Source organism: Haplochromis burtoni, unplaced genomic scaffold (genome assembly GCF_018398535.1).
Source record: "Haplochromis burtoni strain Fernald_Lab_line unplaced genomic scaffold, NCSU_Asbu1 Contig_140, whole genome shotgun sequence".
Classification (NCBI taxonomy): Eukaryota; Metazoa; Chordata; class Actinopteri; order Cichliformes; family Cichlidae; genus Haplochromis; species Haplochromis burtoni.
The window spans coordinates 57862-78469 of record NW_024582501.1 but is presented as its reverse complement, the minus strand read 5'-3'; the positions used below and the strand labels follow the sequence as shown (position 1 = coordinate 78469).

General features: G+C 38.3%; 2 protein-coding genes across 2 annotated transcripts in view; both read right to left on the bottom strand.

Moving 5' to 3' along the window:
* Positions 1-1013: 1013 nt before the first annotated feature.
* asf1bb (anti-silencing function 1Bb histone chaperone) lies at positions 1014-6412 on the bottom strand. The gene is made up of 4 exons (XM_005931374.3): positions 6079-6412; positions 4507-4622; positions 2729-2905; positions 1014-2127 (listed from the first exon to the last, which is right to left on the bottom strand). Exons 1-4 carry the CDS (start codon positions 6185-6187, stop codon positions 1930-1932), a joined length of 600 nt encoding a protein of 199 aa, XP_005931436.1. The 5' UTR covers positions 6188-6412; the 3' UTR covers positions 1014-1929.
* Positions 6413-7308: 896 nt separating this feature from the next.
* LOC102295694 (complement C3) overlaps positions 7309-20608 on the bottom strand; it is a gene marked incomplete in the record, with an annotated part of 24331 nt that continues 11031 nt past the window's right edge. Inside the window, 33 exon segments of the mRNA XM_042224530.1 lie at positions 7309-7996; positions 8082-8226; positions 8652-8735; positions 8821-8913; positions 9433-9522; positions 9667-9781; positions 9876-9962; positions 10069-10159; positions 10581-10629; positions 10796-10877; positions 10971-11033; positions 11122-11277; positions 11377-11454; positions 11678-11763; positions 13689-13839; positions 14090-14185; positions 14372-14531; positions 14639-14714; positions 14921-15124; positions 16222-16311; positions 16446-16509; positions 17191-17421; positions 17617-17756; positions 17877-17938; positions 17940-17966; positions 18042-18162; positions 18255-18449; positions 18964-19032; positions 19118-19247; positions 19466-19630; positions 19752-19943; positions 20035-20129; positions 20213-20313. Of these exon segments, the coding sequence (XP_042080464.1) occupies positions 7855-7996; positions 8082-8226; positions 8652-8735; positions 8821-8913; positions 9433-9522; positions 9667-9781; positions 9876-9962; positions 10069-10159; positions 10581-10629; positions 10796-10877; positions 10971-11033; positions 11122-11277; positions 11377-11454; positions 11678-11763; positions 13689-13839; positions 14090-14185; positions 14372-14531; positions 14639-14714; positions 14921-15124; positions 16222-16311; positions 16446-16509; positions 17191-17421; positions 17617-17756; positions 17877-17938; positions 17940-17966; positions 18042-18162; positions 18255-18449; positions 18964-19032; positions 19118-19247; positions 19466-19630; positions 19752-19943; positions 20035-20129; positions 20213-20313 (3730 nt within the window).

The following is a 20608-nucleotide window of genomic DNA, read 5'->3' as shown; positions in this document are numbered from 1 at the left end:
CTGATACACGTTTGGCCAAGTGACGTCAACCGCGAGCTATTTTTAGAAATGTTGGTCAGAATTTAACGCACGCGCGGCGCGGTCGGGCTGGCAGGACTTCTAAACATTTCGCAGACCGCCGTGCATTAAATGAGTGTATTTAGTGAGAAATAATATTAGGAAACAAGACGGTCTTTCTAAACACTCAGAGAGATACCGTCTCTCTGAATATTTTACAGTCACCGAAACCCTCCAACAGCCTCCTTCAACACAGCACATCCACCCCAGCACCTGGAACACCTGCAGGCTTAGCCTAGCATATGACCGAGAGTCCTTTTATGAACGGGACCTTCAAAAGGCTCGGTTTCACATGGATTTGCATCTGAATATCTAATTTCAATAACAATTTCACCTTGTGCTGGTAATTAAAAAAACAAAAAACAAACTTATGGTATGAAAAAAAAAATCCATTCTATGAATACGAGATCTCTCAGCTGTTGCAGGGTGTGACACCATCATTTGGGCTCACACGACACCACCACGGTTATGTAAAACGGACTCAAAAACCAAATCACTAATTCTGCTTATACTTGGTTGTAACTTACATATCACAGTCCCCCCCACACCGTACAGAGTGCTGTTAAAGGACAATTGAAGCTGCATATGGGTTTTACTGCTAAATATGAATATATGAAAAAAAAAAAAAACTGGTCAACTGTGCAGACATGTGAGAAGTAGACAGATGGATGGATGGGGGAGTTGGTCCCTTCAACTAAGATAAAATGTGCAAGAGAGCACAGACAGGCCCCCCTTCCTTTTGTGCAGCAGTTGCCTAGCAACATGAGGCTGGAGTGAAAATGGTGGTGCTGCATTTTATGAATGAAATCGGAAAACAGAAAGGAGCCAGAGATGGGAGGGCGAGGAGCGAGCCAACGTGCTGAGTCTCTCTACTGTTGCAGTGCTTCCTTCCACACAAGTCAAGGTGGAAAGCAGCCGTATGTAACATGTTCTGATTAACAGGAAACACAACAAGATCAACAAAAAAAACTTTATTAACCCCATCACTGTTGTTACAAATACTGAAGCTGAGAATATATAGTAAGTACAAAATGAAAACCTGCCTTCTTGTTTTGAAGACAAAATAAGAACAAGGAAAACATTATTTACAGTAAGCCTAAATCATCCACACACACACACACACACACACACACACACACACAAAATGCAATTTGGCATCCATCATTACCTACATGTTTTGCTCATATAGGCGTTTTATGTAACAGTAGGTGAACTGTTGCCTATTCACAGAAGCAGGTTTACCGAGTAATCTAGATAACCCTGGGGCAAAACATGTTAATGCGAATAAAGCCACTTGATGCCACAATATCATAAACATGGCCCATAATTCAAACCCAATTCCCTCCCCCCAGTAGGTGTCACAAGAGACAAATCTTACAAAGAATGAAGTGCTCTACTACAAGCAGCTAGGTGCTATATCCTTCCCATCGCATAGCACTAGTTGATCTGTGCAGAAAAGGACAAAATGAACAGCATGGGTATCAGAATCTTGAGTTTTTCCCACACGTTTCAGGTCTGTTGAAGTGACCTGGCCCAGCACTGATGATCTGCACTTCTTTCAGCCAGGCATGAAATATAATCTTATACAGAAATACAATAAATTAAGGCAAATCTGACTGTGCACACCTGTGTGTGTGTGTTGAAAGGAAGTGCGTAAAGAGGAGGAACCAAAGGTGGTAACCATTCCAGACCAATCCCATTTTTGAGTGCTTCATAAAAAGATAATGTCTATGCTGTGGTGTCCTGTGCTTTCTGTTCAAGTCCACATGTTATACAGAAACATCCATGGCCTCCTTGTATAAATGTGTGTTTGCAATGTGGGTGTGTATAGATAAGAAGGGCTCCTTATCCATTGCATTAATCTGATGCCTCTTACATGCAGTCCATGGAGTTATCTGGCATCACTCCTAGATGTGGCATCTTTCCTGGTATACAGGATGGAGGGAGCATGCCACTGATGTTGGGGGACGGGTCAACATTCTCACTGTCTTCCATCTTGTCTGCCAAGCCCTCCCAGTTGATATGAAAACGGGTGACACGAGGATTTGAGGCCAAAATATTCCTCTGGAGCTGCAATGATGAGAACATGTTAGAAATAGGGGTGGACTGCTAATGTTTTTACATGAGGACATAATTAGATTACTAATTAGGAGCCCAAAAGTTAGTTATGACAGCCATCCTTAGGAGTGCACATTTCCCCTCAGAACTTGGGATAGCTTTGAATTAAATACAATGAATAGCTGGTTTTATGTTGGATTTGTAGAAGGAAAAGACCAGTGTAAAGAGAATGAAGCACACGATAATAATTTTAATGCTAATGTTAAAGTAGATACTGGTACAAGAAAGCATAAAATTCCACCTGAACTAATGCATTCTTTTAAAACAATGCAAGACCAAATAAAACAAAAACACAGTGCTAACCAATCCCCAGGTAATTCTACACACACATACACGTACATAATGCTACAGTTATCTGTAATTGTACATTTCTGGGCACAAGAGGGCAGCAGAGAGCCATTTATAGTACTTTTCCACAAATATGGCCCATATTCTACACTTAATATCACCTAATGCTGATGTAATCTGGTCACATTACAGTAAATGCAGACAGCTGGAAACAGCTTTCCTCAGTATTATTCATGATGGTCATTTGTGTACGTGTGTATGTTACCTGAGAGTAATCTGGTTTGAGAGGTGGGTTTTCTCGCAGTTCAGGGTCCGTGTATTCATTGTTGACATAGTAACCGATGCGGATGAACTCCTGTCCACGGTAGGTGCAGGTTATAAGGACTACGGTCACTCCTACAGCATCGCTTTCTGGAATCAGCCCTGTGTTAGGAGCGTCAGCCTGATAGGGTAAATGAGCACAGAGAAGAAATCAGATGAAATCTAATTATGCTATAAATGAAACAGTAACTGGTTAACCAAACCAGGGATATCAAATACATATATGATATTGTGCAAAAGGAGTATGTGAAAAATCCCGTTTATAACAATTTTCAAGACATGGAACACTCAAAGAGCTTTATAGAGGTTAAAAAGACAAAATTGATACAAATGAACTGAGCAAAAACACAAACATAACCCAAATGCCTGTCTGAACAGATGCATTTTAAGCTGCTGTTTAAAGGATGCCACTGAGTGGGAAGTGCAAAGAATGAGTGGGAAGCTGTTCCAAAGTTTTGGAGCTAAGGTTTGGAAGCCACAGTCCCCTCTTAGTTTTCAAAAGGATATATGAAATCACAAGAAGGCCTCTGAGGACCTACGAACCCAGCCTAGAGAATAGGGGTGGAGCACTTTGATAATGTAGATGAAAAACCAAAATTTTAAACTACTCTAAACCTGACAGAAAGCCAGTGCAAAAATGTTAAAAGTGGACTGATGTATGAAGACTTTTGAGAGTCAGTTAAGAGTCTCACAGGAGCATTTTGGACAGACTGAAGGGAATTAGTAGATGCTTCAGTCAGAACAGAAAACTCCATTCAATAACCTAAGCAAGAGGAGAGGGAGGCTTGGACAAGAACCTCCAATTCACTTCTTGAGAAAACAAGCTGAGGTACTTGTCCATGCCTTCTTGTCCTCTTAAAAGTAGTCATACATCAGATGAAAAATCTGACGGTACTTTTCTGCACTTAAAGTTCACACCACTTTCTGAAATTTCTCACCATTAGGTGCCTTTTTTCTTTTACGGTTGAATGGTTCATAGGTCATTGTTAAGTGACTGTAAGAAAAAAAAATCCTTTGAAAATATCCAGGTACAAGGACTACATTGAAAACTTCTGACCAAAAAAATAGTCAATGTCCAAAGAAATACTGAAAGGTCAGAAGACTTTGGAAAACTATTGTTCAAGACCACAAAAATGATAAGTCTTGACTCCTTGATAGCAAAATATAATAAGAAATTAGGCTTGACTTAGTATAGGCTTGCACAGTACTGTATAACTCATTGAGAAGTTGAGTGCAGAGAGACTTTGTTGACAATTAGCATCACAAAGTTCAAGCTTAGTCAGAAAAGGGGATACGATGCTGCCTCACATGGAGAAGCTCATCTGTCTTGGGATCTTGTTTAGAGACAAGGGTAAAGTGGAGCAGGAGAATGACAGATCTATATGATCTATTGCGTTCAATTGACATTTCTACCTTCACCTACGGACAAAAATACAAGGTAGAGACTGACAGAAGTAGACCACAAATACTAGCGGAGACAATCCTCCACTACATCTCTGCATCAGGTGTTGTAGCAACATGTACTGATCCCAGTGAGAACCCCAGCCATGATGTCTCTTGGCCGGTCTGGGAACCTCTCAGTTTCCTCTCAGAAAAGCTGGGAAAAAGATGCTGGGACAGTGCGATCTGGTATGTCTGCTTTGAATACTACTCAACAGGGTTTGTTTTAAATAAAACTGGATGTTAAGTATTACATGATAAAAGCTCACTGAGAGGACTCACCTGAAACACAAACATGTGTCTGCCAGCTGGTACAGGGCCCACTAAAACAGAGTCCAAAACCTGGTCGTACTCCTCGCTCTCAGCTGAACCCACATAAATGATCTTCCATTCCAGGTCTGCCAGTACACAGAGGACAAATAGGGAGGTTTGTTTTTAAATTATTATTATTATTATGATCACCATCATCATTATTACTACTACTACTACTACTACTACTACAAGGTAGGCTTAATTTTACTTTTTTAAATGAATAATTATAGTTAAACATGCACAAACTACTTTTTTTCCTTTCACACACACACACACACCTGTAAAACAGGGTATTGTGAAGGATACCTTCACCAGAAGGGTCACTTTATCCAATTTACATAGAAAATGTTTCATGGTTGTCCCTTTTTGTTATAGTTCACCCTGTATTAATTAGTATTAGTAATGCAAATAAAATTTACCTGTAGCACTGGCCAGATATAACCAAAACGGCATCAGTCTCCATAAAAACCTCAAGTTTCCACAATTTATTGATTTGAATATAAGGGAGAAAAACAATGTTTAATGGTGCAAATGTTGTTTTGGGATATTAATAACTGGATTTGGTAATGAAAGAAAAAACAAAAAACAAAACAAGATTTGTGACTCAGTCCAACTAGCACCACAATACGAAAGAGACAAAAAGCAATTCAGTTTGTTTGAGGTGCTGACAAAATTTGAAACTCTACTTGCTCCTAATGTGTATTTAGTAATATTATTTGGGCTCACTTTTAAATGAACGGCAGAAAACAGGAGACTAAACTTGGAAGTTGTAGCATGATGCTATTGGTAGGCTTGATTTTAAGACAGTTCAGTACATTCTATATTTAATATCTGTTTATCCATTAATTTTAAAATCAAATAAATGTTAAGGGTGCTGTGTCGAGAACTAGTAAAAAATGGCCCAAGATATAATACGTACAAATAAATTCAGACTGAAGCTTATACTTAAATTTTGTTGACAGGAAAATAGATTTTTTTTTTTAAATCGGAAAGGTAATGAAACTTAAGTTTCGGTATTATAGATACCAAATGTTCACAGCAAAGCAGCAAAGAATATAATGCCACTTAGGGCTCACAAGTCCATTGTGCTATAATTAGTAGAAGAAAATGCGGGCTAATTTTATATCCTTAAAGAAAAATATATTTCCCCGCTATCCCGTCGCGCGGTTCGCGGCAAATTACGAGCTTGTTTATTGCTACAGTAACATGTGACCGACCAATCAGCTTCTTGAGAAATACTTACGAGGAAGGTCCTTTAACCAATAGCGGTGGGCAGGAGGCGGGGCGCTCTGCACAAACGCGCCAGCGCCAATTTTCAACAACTTTACAAATGAAATATAACTTTACAGCCCAAACGACAGCTAATACTGAATAACCATCGAGCAAAATAACGTGCTTATCGTTCACTTATGATGCAACAAATACATCCAGCGGTGAAATTAACACTTAAAGCAGACTGCGCCCACACGACGCTGCTATTCTACAGCTAACATATAACAAAAGAGTAATTCAACTAGAATGACACGCTAGCTAAATACCCACCTTCCGGCAAGTCCTCCATGCATTCAAACGTTATTTCGAACTGAAACGGGTTTCCAAACGGGCTGGGGTTATCCAACACAGCAACATTTAACACTTGTACCTTGGCCATATCTTCAGACGCACCTTAACCTGAGAAACTCTTACGCCTTTTTTTCTCTTGAACCAGATTTAGTGAGTCACTTCGCACTTTACTATCGCCGAGCTCACACGCTGTCAAATTTGCCTGGCTTCAAAGACGCAAGTTACAGTTAGCCTCTTTTATTCTCCAAGTACACCAACAGAAGGAGCCGCTGCTTGGCTGCAGGAAGTAGGTCACTTTCGTCTTCTTCGACGTCTTTATTTTCCATACTCCATAGAAGGGTGGTGCTGCCCTCGAATGGTAATTTGTTGTATTGCAGCTAGATTAAACTAAATAAATAAATATCCTCGAGAAATATCCATCCATCCATCCATTCGCTACCGCTTATCCTTTTCAGGGTCGCGGGGGGTGCTGGAGCCTATCCCAGCTGTCATAGGGCGAGAGGCGGGGTACACCCTGGACAGGTCGCCAGTCTGTCGCAGGGCTAACACACAAGGACAGACAACCATTCATACTCACATTCACTCACAGATTCACACCTAGTGGCAATTTGGATTATCCAATTAACCTATCCCCACAAACTGCATGTCTTTGGACGGTGGGAGGAAGCCGGAGTACCCGGAAGGAACCCACGCAAACACGGGGAGAACATGCAAACTCCACACAGAAAGACCCCGGCCTGATGGTGGAATTGAACTCAGGACCTTCTTGCTGTGTGGCAACAGTGCTAACCACCGTGCCACCGTGCTGCCCTTCGAGAAATATCAAGAAAAATATTTTAAAAATAGTGTGTATATATGCATATAGTAGAGAAATGCCAAGAGATCCTCCAAAAATGACCTTTACTTCGTTTTTGTTCTAACTTTCATTTGACTTGTGTGAGAAAACCAGTAGCTGCATTGGCAGTATTTCCACAGAGCATTAATCAGTGCTGAAAACCAGTGCGTTACAGTGTGATTCTCAACATTTTCCACTGTGACTATGTTAGCTTATCAAACACAATTGCAGCCACTAAGATCAAATATGACGGCAATCTGTTCTCGCACAGTTCACAGTGCATACATTGCCAATGTAACCTAAGTTTTGAGGAAGGATAAAAAGCTCGATATAAAATAATTTTTTTTAAAAAGGACAAGTAGTGCAGATATAACTCAGGTTATATAATTTTATTTGTTGTTACATGGGTAAACATGCTGACATTTTATTTTTGTTATTATTAACTATCTATTAACCACCTTCGTACACATGATGTTACATGATGTTTTACAAACGATTCTTACATGTTTGTCCAAATATAGGTACCATTTACACTGTATTTTTTCAAAATGTAATGTAAATGTGGAGTAACTGATTATTTTTCTGTATACTACTTGAAAAATTCATCTATTATCTCCTTGCAGTTGACCAGTTCTATTCTTGCCTGTCTTCCTCTTCCTGTCTCTGTCTCAGTCCATCAGGGGACATTTGGGATGTGGTGGAAGAATGCACGTTTAAGACACTTCCTCACTGGCCTCACTACAGACCTGGAAGTCTGTCTTTAATATACAGTTTATGATTTTTTTCTTTATTTTCTCCTTCGGAAAGCTAGTCTAATTCTCTGTGTTGCTAAGGCAGGTTTTTGTTTGCCTTTTTTTAAGAAGTGTCTTACTCAACCTTTAAAAAACATTTATAGATTATTTTTATTCTCTTCAGTTTCACTAATTTCGACATCCTCGGATCATGTATTCATTGACCATCTCGTTAATGGCTAAACAGGTAGAATTATGTTCCTCAGTTGTACATTCTGTTACTGTAGGCCAGTACTCAATCCAGGTTCTCTCACCAAGGACATACTGATACCTAATTTGAAAGTGAAAAACAGAAAAAAATCTTACAAATCTATGAATACTCCCAATATCACAAGAAGAAAAAAACAACAACTTACGATTGACTCTTTTCATCTTTGAAAATATCTCCAGATGTTCCCATCATAAGGAAGGTTTTGCCCACTCCCAGATCTAAAGCCATTCTGCAGTGTGGATAACCTAGGAACGTGCGCTGTCTACCCTGAGCACCCACATCATAACTTCCTGTAATCAATACATAGAAGAACAAATGCAAATAACACATAAAGGAATTTTTTACATTTTCTTTGTATTATTTGTAGCTCTAATCATCACTTCTGAAAGATTGCAAACTACCTGAAAACAAACAAACACATAAGTAGGCAGTTTGGGAAGAATTATTGGTCAGAGCCCAGAAAATGAATCTAAATCATACTTAATTGTGATTCCTTTAAAATTCACATATTAAGAAGAAGCTCAGCTATGAAAAAGTAGGTGGCATTTTAATTCTGAGAAATTCTCAGCCAAATATTTGAAAATAATGATGGCTGAAAATGTCTTAAATTCAGACAAAGAAGATATCTGGTATCACCATAGGGGGTCAGATAGGGAAACAATACAAATCGCAAACACTTTTGGTTCTGTCACAGGTTTAAATAAAATCAACCTACCTTCTTTGATGACTTCCAGCACCTGCACTGTGTAAATGTCTGTGGACAAACCATCTTTAAACTGTTCCACGCTCACTTTGTATGCTGAGGACAGACAGTTTGTAGACTGTTAGCTCACCTGCTCTGTTCCTTAGAGTATTTATTCCATATTTATTAAAAACAAACTTACCAAAATCTATTTTGCTCCTCACTGTAGTCTCACAAATCTTATCTTTGCGTTCATCATTGTTGATTTTTCCCTTCTTCTGCATACTACAATTCTCTGGAAATATACAACAGGCACAAAGGGATAAAGGAACTAAATGAGATTATGTGGAATTTTGTGGACTGGTGATGGCTGCATAGATCTAAGTCACATTTTAAATATGTTAGAGCTGTGTTTGTGTTATCTGCATTTGACTGACAGATGAGCTCCTATTAAACAATAGAATCATACATCTCATGGGTCAAATACATTACCAAAAACTAACTAGCAACTGCAATATACACCCAGCAGCCGAGTCATTACATCTTGCTAGTATCAGGTTGCCTCCCCAACTCGTCACAAAACATATTCAAAGAGTTGCTGGAAACATTCCTCAAAGATTTTGGCCACATTGATGCGATTGAATCACACGGGTGTATTTGTCACGGAGTGTCTAAAGTACTTTAAAAAAAAAAAGGAAAAAAAAGTTCCAAGTATTGTGTACAATCTACCTGTTCTAACCTTTGTATACCAAAAATGTTTAATAAAGAATTTCAGAGGTTAAAAAAAATGTATGTAGCGTCATCTCCTGCTTACCTTCAGCACATATGCATTCATCATTTCTACAGAGGCGCAGCAGCTCTCCAGTTTTCCTTTCTGGATGATAGAATCTCACACATTTTGTGTCTGCATTGACAAATAAAGATGTTTTTGCACCATTGTAGTACATTTAAAAATGTAATATTGCACCCAACCACATGAAGTGAAATCTACTGGAAGCAAAGATGAATCCTTTACGCTCAAAAAACGATTCAAAGATGCCAAACTCACGATCACTTTGTAGCTGGTCGCTGAATTCGTAGACATATACAGAAGCTGGTTGTAAGATGCCCACTTTCAGTTTCTGATGGACCCTAAAGGCAATCTCCAGCTCTGTGTAAGGAACCTAGAGGAGAGAAGTTATGAAAAGGAATTAAAAAATGATGCGAGCACAGGTCAAAAGAGAAAAAGTAGAGAAAGGGGGAACACTGATCGCTTACTTTGTTCAGGTAAATGGTGAGCAATCTTCTCTCTGACTCAGTGCTCAGCCTGTATTTTGAAATAGTGCGGGCATGCCCTTTGGCTTGCTACAATGAAACACACACATCCACGGTTCAAAATTTAAAGATGCCTCCTTAATTAGAAATACTGAATTCTGAACAATTTGAGCCCATTTGTGTTTATTTTTCTTACTAAATCAAGATCTTTTGTGCTAACAGTGAAGCCAGTTAGCAAGCCTATATCCAAGACTGGTGTGGTTGCATTACGCTCCTTGTTCTTATAGCTGTAAACAGAACAGGGAGAATAAGTAATCAAAGAATGAAAAGGCAAGAACAATTTCTTTATCAGCAGTAAAAGACACAAAAGTTACAAATCTATATAGCTCTAAACAAGACCTGTGAGAGAAATGTTTTAAATAAAATTGTTAGTGCTGTCAGCGCTAATCTTGTTAAAATGACGTTAACGGCATAACCGCATCAACGGGGCAAATCTCCGTTAGCGAGTTAGTGCAGATCGCCCCGTGTGCGGTCGCTACAGGTGTTTTTCTGCCTGGTGACTTAATTTCACAAGTTTTCCAAGTGTGAGCTCAAGGTTGTTCATTTGTTGGTGGGAATAATATATAATATTATTAAAACCTTTAACGGAAATCAAATCATTTGAAAAGTTCAATGAAATATACATATATTTATTTTTTGTCTACTTACAAAACCTTAATTTTTAGGTTGTAGATATTTTCATCATCACCCAGCGACTCTGCAGAGGCAAAGCAATGGAAGACTTTAAATCTGATTTACAGTATTTATTTTTAAAAAGCTCGGAAAAAATCAAATTAAAATAAGAAAAATACCTCACATAGATAGTCAAAAAAATGTGTACAGTTATCTTAAGATGGATAAACCGACAGAGGGCAGCAAATTACCTGGAAGGAGCTGCACTGACAGGTTAAATTTCTGACAGTTGTCTTCTTTTTCTTTCGGCAGTTCATAATACAGCGACGTTATCTGTGATACAGACAACAGGAGCTTACAGCAAATTCAAACACAAGGAAACAAATAAACAACAAATAAACAACCAAAACATTGCATTTTACTTACTGTCAGTGTTGCTTCTCCTGGTCCTGTGGCTGACACTTTCACGTCTTGGTTTATGACGTTGATCTGTCAGGGATGCAGAAATCAACACATAGCAAGCAGAAGGAACAGAGATGCTGTGTATTTACTTATGTGAAAAAGAACACTTTCTCACTTTAGATGTTCTTGTAGCAAAGTGGTTTTCCCAGTTAAAGTTGTATTTATCAGGCTTTGACCTCCCCGGCAACAAGATGTCCACATTCAGATCGTAATCTGGCTCTTTTTCACTGGTCCAGTACTCTGCTATTGCCTGGTACACTGTCATTGTGGCCTGGGGAGAAAAATGATCAGTGATCAATAATTTGTGGCCAGAGCAAGATTAACTTCATCAGTGGATCAGTACATGAGGATATTAAGATGTCTTCTTTACCTGAGCTGACCCATAGCCTCCATTCTCTCTGATCTGTTTGTTGAACCATCGGACAATTGGTCTTGCTTCATCAAAGGCCTTTAATGGAAGAAAAGGGTTGAAATACAGTGTATTTGTCTTATTTTAGTTAAATATAGAAAATCTTATCAAAGCTGTTATATAATAAGCACGATTTCTACAGACCTCTGCATATCCTCCTACACTACATCTATTATCTTCTCTGTGGTCTTCCTCATTTCCTCCTGCCTGGCAGCTCAATCTTCTATTACATGTAAACTTTAGCTGTGACACAGATACTTACCTTGGCCCTAACAAGAGCCAATAGAGCGTAAGCCGTGGCCTCCACTGTGAAAACTCGCCCTGCAGGTGAAGGCCAATAGGACGAATCTAAGCAAAACACAGAGACAGTTTTGCATCAAGTAATGTGGTGCTCTGTCTAACCTTTAATTTTAATAATTGTTATAATAAACTTGATAATAGGTGGGTAAGGTTATATAAATATATACACAAGTTCATACACAAGAAAAATGCATTCCATTTTTTCAAAAAGAAAGCTGCTATTTGATAGCTGCTGGCTGGGTGGAGGATTGAAGAAAAAAGGAGGAGTGAAATGCAGAAATGCAATGCTTGTTGTTACTTTAGTAATAGTTACCAGATACAACTCAGTAGATAATTGTTGGTCCTATGGAAAGAGTAGGAACCCAAAGAAGATTGCTAGGAATAAATGCACACTGGATAAGCAGAAGAAGATGGATGGATGGAGGGAAAAACACAGAGGTGCAAACATCAGTGTCTTACTTTCTTTTTCTTACGATGTGGCAGGTGAACGTGCATATAAAGATGGAATCACAAACACTCATGTCATATATTTTAGAATCACGCTTAAAGAAATATACCCCCCAAAAAAGGTTACACATTCATCCAGCAGGATGTTGATCCAAAATGTTCGAGTCACTCATTTAGTAAAACCTCCTACACTACATAAATGATCCAAACTAAACTTCTCCACTTACTGTGGCTGCTAAAAAATAGATTAAAAAATGTCATGGAGAACAAAAATCTGTTAATAGCTGTCGCCAAAACTGTCACAGAAACTGGTTGGGTCCACACTCAAATGTTGTCAAGCTGCTCTACAAGCTAACCGACAGAAAGCAATAAAACCAATCTCTGATCTTTAGTAAAGTCATTATTGGGTGTCAGAATACGCATCTATTTGTACTGATTTTGAGTTGTATATAACTTCAAAACTAACAAACTCATTTGTGTGGAACTTTCTGCTTGTCAATTGTGCTTTCCAGTTGACAGATGTGTATTAAAAAAAACCATTTTCTTTCACATTTCTTCTCCTTCATTTATGTCAAACAAAGCTGTATGTAACGTTTCTCGCGGTTAGTATCATTGTTGCTAGGCAACCTGAACAGCGTGACGAAGGCTAGACCGTCCCATTTCACAAGCCTCTCACTTCCGCACTTCTCGTACTTATAGTACGCACAGTGCGCGTACTTCAAGCGTGCAGACCCTGAATTGGGACACAGCCATCGTGAACGCTTCCTGGCCATCCAGCGAAACTCTTGGGAAGACAACGTGAACATTTTATTTGTACTGTATAATCTGCAGATTCTGACAGAAATCTGCAACTATCCTTTGAAGCACCGCTCCTCTAAAACAGCAATAAGGATAATTATTAGGTTATCTACATTATTATGTAAATAACAAAATAACTTAAAGCAAAAATTGGGAAACATAAAGTCCGAAGTCTTTATATTAAGGCCATCAGTCAAACAATACTGTTTGCTCTGGGTCTAAACAGAGCGCGTTGTGTGTGACGTCTTCTTTTGCGCATGCGGGCCGCTTTGAGCGTTCACACTAGAGCACGTTTGCTGTCGCATTTTAGTTGTAGTGTGAACAAGCAGACAAAAAAATCGGATTTGATCAAAAAATCGGAATTGAGCATTAAGACCTGCAGTGTGAACGTAGCCATAATGTCAAAATACATTTTTAGGCCACTTTATCTTGCATTTATAGAAAGCTAGGATATGCACTGAACTACAGAACAATTCCTGGAATGCTAAATAGCACGCATATATTTATAGCATTTTAGAGCTTTTCTTTCTTGCAGGTAACTACACAACCACACTGATGCTTTACATGAATCTCTAATAAGCTAACATGTACGTGAATGTTAGACATGAGAGTCAATCCGTTTGACCCAAGTTTTTGTGATGCGGTTGTTGATGTAGTTTTGCACAAGCTATTTATTATTCCACTTTAGTACTACTATCTTTATATTTTGGATTGTTGTGTTACAGCACCTGGGGAAGAAAACTTAAAGAAGATCTCTCGGTTTAGTTTGTTTTCATTGGCCATGGCGTATGATGTTATGGCAACAGCATAAGGGTTGACTAAGCTTGGCAGACGCCTCTCCAGGTAGCCCACTGCTTTGTCTATGCTCGCTTGCAGATTCTGGATAGAAAGAAACAATGAAGGAAAGAAAGGTAGAAGAAACGTAAGATCACGTCGACGGGTAAGATTTAAGTTGCAGCTGCACAGATGTTTAAAGAGCTGCAATATGGGAACAAAATGTACAGACTGCCAGTCTTTCGATAGATCAGTAAACACACTATCCTTCATTTTTTATATTTGACTACTGGGTTTCACATTCTGTGCATAAAAGTTTTAAAAAAAGAGAGATAATGAACAAAAAGGCACTCACATGAACAGTTGGAGCACATATTGTGTGTGACTCTTGCATAGAAATGACGCAGAAAGCTGTAAAGGAGGCATCTGAGTCTGTGTCAAGCACATCACCCTGTACACGCAAATACACACAAGCATGTCAAAACTACTGATATATATACTACTTCTTAATATATTTAATAATAAAAGTTTGCTGATTCATCCAAAATGACATTCGGTATACTATTCTGCGGGTTTGTATTTTATGCAGGCTTTTGTTAAAATGAAGAGTTAATGTTAATGAAATCAGTGCACGCACAAGAATCTCTTTGAGGGACACACTTCCAACTTCCATAAACATGCCGTTACGTTGCTGTGTGTTCACGATCAGAAACCTGACAGCGTTACAGATCACTTCACTTTGCACTGCTATCAGATTGTTGGCCAGGGCGAACACCTTGACAACATATGCTGTCAACCTAGTAGAAGAAAGAAGGTGTATATGTAAAATCAACAAATAGTCATAATCCGAGTGAGAAAATATGCAAACATTTACATATTAAAAACCAACAACTGTAGGCCTCACCAGGTGCTACTGGGTTCATCCTGAGTCCTAGCAAAAGATCCATCTTTTTTACTGTATTCAAGTTGGTTGTGGTATCCTAAACAAACCAAAGAAAGTAAACTCAAGTTATTCACTATTGTTCAAACTCTGTACTAAAAGTTACTGAAAACCTATTTGAATAGTATTTTTAAATTAGGTGGTTTTGTATTGCTTGTTACTGCCAAGTGTGACCTTTGGTTTTTATACACAGGGCTTTAAAAAAGAAATCTCTCATACCTGTGTTAACAGTTTGTGTTAACTTACCAGTTGTGATGTGCTGGAGGGCCTGATGACGCTGGTCAATGTTCGCAATCTCCCAGAGATCGGCTCTGTCTAAATATGTGATTGCGATAACTGGTAGGGTCATGTGAATCATGTTCTCCTCTCCACATCCTGAAGGCTGATAGATCAGACCACCCATTGACTCCCCACTAATTGTGTTCTTGAGCACGTTTCTCTGTTGTTTCCCTGAAATTAATACACAACCAGTCTCATCATTTGCCACTGAGAACAAGGTGGAACACAGGGGCGTAATTTCCAGGGGGGTAAGGGGGGTTATGACCCCTCCAATAATCAGACCCAACCAATATAACCCAATAAAATTATGAATTAGAATAGAATAGAATAATCCTTTAATTGTCCCACAAGGCGACATTTGGTTGTATCAGCAGCAAAGAAAAGCACATATACAAAAAGAACAGGACACAGAACAGAAAACAAAATTATTATTATTATTTTTTACATATTTACATCAAAGACAATAGTTGCCAGAGCAGAGTACAGTACAGCTGTTGAAATTAGCGTACAGATAGTGTGCAAACAGAGCAGGATACTGAAAGATGTTTAAATAGTTAAGGATATTTAGAATAATTAGAAAAGTGCAGATTGTGTATTGTACTTGAGCATTAAAAAGTAGACATGTAACTTCCAATAAGTTAGTGTATATATAAGCTGAGAAAAGTAATGTGCAGTTATAACAGTAGAAATTGTTACAGCACTGATGTAAACATCTGTGTTTCTTGGGAGCAGTTTTGCATAAATAGGCTGTTGATTTTATTTACTCATTTCAGTTAATACCAGCAAAATAGTTGTACATTTAATCATCTGGGAATTTACCCAGATTTATTTATTTATTTAGACAGAGATCTTGACCCCCTCAATGTTCAGCACAAAGTTACACCGATGGTGGAACACGTAGCTCTTACCAAATAAATACAGTAATCCCATATGCATTTCACATATAATTTTAATAATATGAATGATTTTAATTAATTAATATGCTTGAAATGTTTGGGTTTTTTGTGGCAGATATGATGTAAGCATTTGAAGGCTGATCATTAGTGTGATCATCACTGACGATATGTCACTGCATGTTGAATATTGCTAGTGCTTTTCCCAAGCAGACAAGACTGTGCTGAAAGTCTGCAGAAACTATTACTGTGAGTAATCTGACATGACACTGGAACTGCCATGTGAATGAAATTTAGTCCTGTTGGCACCACTGCCTCTTATCTCTCCAGTAATACCGAGGTGACACTGCAGGCACTCTGATGTGTATATCTTACCTGTTAGTGAGATTTGTGTGCTGGTAGGTGAGTTGGGAACAAAATCTATCACAGGAATCTTGCTATTGAGGATTTCCACTTGTCTGCCATCTATAAAGTTGAAAAAGTTTCATTAATACTTACAAAAAATAACCAGAGATGATAGCTGTTCATTATCAGGCTATAAGCAAATGAATAAGTTACTAAGTTTTCTTTAACTGGAGCTACTTAACATTGATACTCACCTGTACCTCTTTGTTTAGGGTCCAAAGTTAGAGTATGAGTAGATTTGATCAATATGCCTTCAGGCTGAAAAAACAAGCAACTTTTTAACTTGCTGTACAACAAATTTAGATGAGAATTGTTTGTCCTAGGTGGATTTGATTATAAGAAGTATCTCAGTTTAGTTCAGCCAGATCCACTAATAAAAAGAACAACTTTAAGTCAGCAGTAATTTATATTTCCTACACTTACAAGCACACACTGAGGAAGGATGGTATGGGAAGAGCAGCGAGTGTGCCAACCTGGCTCGAAAAGCCATGGCAAAAAGGATGGATACGGTGTTTTGGCAGTTTAACAAAGTAATATAAACTCAAACAAGCAAACAAAAAATGAAATCTTAAACCTCCCCAGAAAACTACTGTATGCTGAGGGAGAGTTGAGTGTAAAACCTGTGGATTGTCGCATCAGACACAGGATAAAAAGGAGGATGGAGGTAGGTTCCAAAGCATTTTTTAGATTAACAGAAGGTTTGGCAGGCTTCAGGGACTAAAGGGGGCACTCTATATGTGACCCTTAGAATGATCATAGGTGATAGCTCAACTGGAATGTGTGCTGAGCTTGACTTTGGTGCCTGCCTGTACCAATGCTATGCTTGATTTCTTAATGTATTTAATTGTACCCTGCATATCTGGCTGCATTCAATGACTTCATGTGTCTCTTAAAGGTAGGGAGCTATGTGAGTTGGTAGAATATGTCTTTCTTTCTTACCACTACTTGTAGCATTTTCACAATTCCATCACTGATACCCAATTCTGAGTCTTTGACAACTTCTTTGACAGCTGCTTTGATCTCAATGCGGTGCTGTCCCTCTTTTGTAGGAATGATGGTGAATGGTACAGATCGTATACTTTTGGCCCCGACTTTAATCTCCTGACGAAATTGCCCACGTTTAGATGCTGCACTGCACACATGTTCCGCCTCAGTCAGATCAATGCGCACCTTGAAAATAAGTTAATTCAAGGATTTCAAACACTTTTTGTCATAATCTACAGAATATAAAAAATCGCTACAGTCTCTGATCAAGTTCCACTGAAGAACAGTTAACTGAATAATAATAATATTAATGATGATGATAAAATGTCATTGAATGGAACATTATGGTGGTGTTGACGTGCTTGGATGAACCAGGCTTACTGTGTAAAGATTGGGACCATGGTTGTGGATGACTGCCTTAATTTCTAGCTGCTCCCCACGAACAGCAGTGTCCGGTAGCTTCAGATCAACAAAGAATTTTTTACTGACAACTATCTCTAATGGATCACCCACACAGATACCTTCAAAAAAGAGAAAAAAAGAAAAACGGACAAAGACACAAACACAGCAAAAGAAAGACCAGTTGATGAGCTATAGGTTGGCTCCTTGATCTAGAGACAAATTATATCGTTCATCCTCACCGTGAGTCTTTGATAGACTAATACCAGTGAGCTGCCAGGTTGTAATTGAGTCTTGCAAAGAGAACATTTTTCGAAACTGATGTTGTTTCACTGAAAAACAAAATATTAACACTTTGAGAAGTGAAGGTACTAATATATTTCAATTCTATATTTCAGCTCACTAACCATCTAGCTCTGTTCCCAGGGCAAGCAGGCAATTTGATATCAGACCACAGCCAACTTTCAGGGAAATTGGTGCGGGAAACAATTTCATTGCTGTCCATGAAACTGCTGTCATCATCCTCACCTGAAGTTTTAAAACGTTCACATTTTTATTCCTTTATAGTGACCAGTAGGACCATTTATAACCACCTTCCATCCATTGTTCGTGTTTCTTACTGCGAGCCAGTTTGAGGCCATCCTCCTTCCTCTCAGCTCTCTTTTTTTCCATTTCCTTGCAGCAGTGCAGGAAAGCCTCAAAACAGGCTGTATCAGCGATAAACTCACTACGCTTCTCACAGTTAGATGAAGTTGGGGTTTCCCGGATTCCATCTAAGCAACAGTCACGTTCCAGTTTGTCTTTATATTGACTCACTGTAGAGAAAATAGCATTTAACAGAAAGACAAAAGGTGAGACTCCTTCTGACCCTTATTTTTTTTACACAGAGGTATAAAAGACTAATAATTAGTTTATTTATTAGAAATAAAAAAAGTTTCTAAAAACTAAAAAATGTTTACTTTGGTACAACAACAGAGCAAAGTGCAAATTCTCAAATAGTGATAAAACTAGTACTTTAAATCAAAACAACCTATAAATGTGCTCCATATAATTAAACTATAATTTGAATAAGAAAACACAAACGCAGAATGTGGAAAATGAATTGGAGTATAAAAGTTGTTGTAGCTGTAGATGAGACAGACTGAACTATTGTACATAATAAATAAATCTTGTAGTATTGTAGGAAAAAAAAAGACATTTTACTTAGTTTTTCTTGTACAATCATATAGCATGGAAAAGTTAAGCTTTAGAAATGTTAGCAACAAAAGGAGTTGTTTGTAAAGCCTGAAGTGTATGACAGAAGATCATGCAAGTGTTTGTTGATCTTACATAAGGTAGTTGTGACATTCATCATATCAACGGCCCTTTTTCTTCTGTTGGGGTTCAGACATTTCAGCTCTGGAAATGAAACACAGACTAGACTTTACTATTTTGGTTTTAGAAGAAAGAAGAAATACAAGTGTGAGAGTAAAAAAGAGGTCACCTTGTCTGTAAGGAGTTCCAGAAGCTGTATTTGACTCAAACAGCAGCCCAGCATCATAAAATACACTCATGCTATCCTTCCCCCCACCTGGTGTGCACCCTGTGTCATAGTTCTCCACAGTGTCCCAAATCTACAGTATGGACGTTGTACACACAGAGAAGCAGATAGTTTAAGTTTGGGGTTCAGCTATGAGTGTGCTGGCAGTTATTTCTATAGTTTTTGGTTACATATTAAAATGTTCTTGAGCAAAAAATGCAACAACTTGTATCTTTAGTCCACTGCTGTTAAAGTGTGAGCCTTAAACTCCTTAAAGTCATTTTGAAGGGGAATAAATGAAAAATAAATTACCTTTTTTTGGGTTAGACGGTGCTTACTGTTTAGGACGTATACACCTTTGTCAACTGCGACCAGTCCAACTGTGGCTTCTGGATCACCTGTGATTATCAGGCTTAATATTTTGCGAGGCTCATAGACTTTAGAACTGTGAGGTGCAGGTTCTGATTGAAGCTGCAGCTGGAGAAGGAAGGAAAAGTAGATTTGTATTCGTTAAAGCAACCAGACTGTAAATGGGAAATATACTAACTTTAACTGTGGTGCGCAGGTGCGCAGGCTACATCTTTATTATGCGTCTCACCGAACCCATGCAGGAGTCTTCTACATCCACCCAGACAGAGTCTGACACAACTTCGTTATCATTTGGATGAAAATAGGCGATGATGCGGAAAGATGGCAGCAAGTCTTTGGTAACAGTGATGATTAAGGATATCATTATCTGACCACTTGTTCTGTAACGGCCATATTTCACGAGCTGACCTCTGCTAAGTATCTAGAGAAAAGGAACTGAACATCAACACTTATCTCTTATGTATGTACAGTCTACTATGTACGTTTGTTGTGTAAGTAAATATGTATCTCACCAAGTACGTTATGTCATTTTGAACATTTTGCTGCCCACTGAGGTGAATGTTGATCTTCATGTTTTGCCTGTTTTTTACTTCAGCTGTATCCACCCCTTTAAAAACATTTAAAAAATTTGACTTAAGAATTTTTTTTTTTTGGATGTCACTACCTCTCTAATGTTATTTCAGTACATACCTATGTGAATGTAACTGTTGCTCTGAGAGGCATATGGGAGAGCAGTCATGGTGGCTGACGCTTGCCTTTCAGGTGAAATTTTAGCATCGTTGGTCTTTGCCTACAATAAAGCACATGTGAGCTAATAAAGTAATTGACTTCGCTCTCACTTTCATTCAGCCTGCATATAGAGGTGACCCATGTACAGTACAACATTGCTTTATGTGCAAAGTTGAATTTAATTATATCAAAGCCAGTATTCAGTAACAACTAAATATATACAGAATAATGATTATGAGACAATTAACCTAACAGTATCTTTAAAAATTTCTCCCACTGGGGATTTGAAGATTCTTGCATATCAGATAAGCTTATCTAACAACTGACAACTATTAGGTTTTATGACTTACTATGATT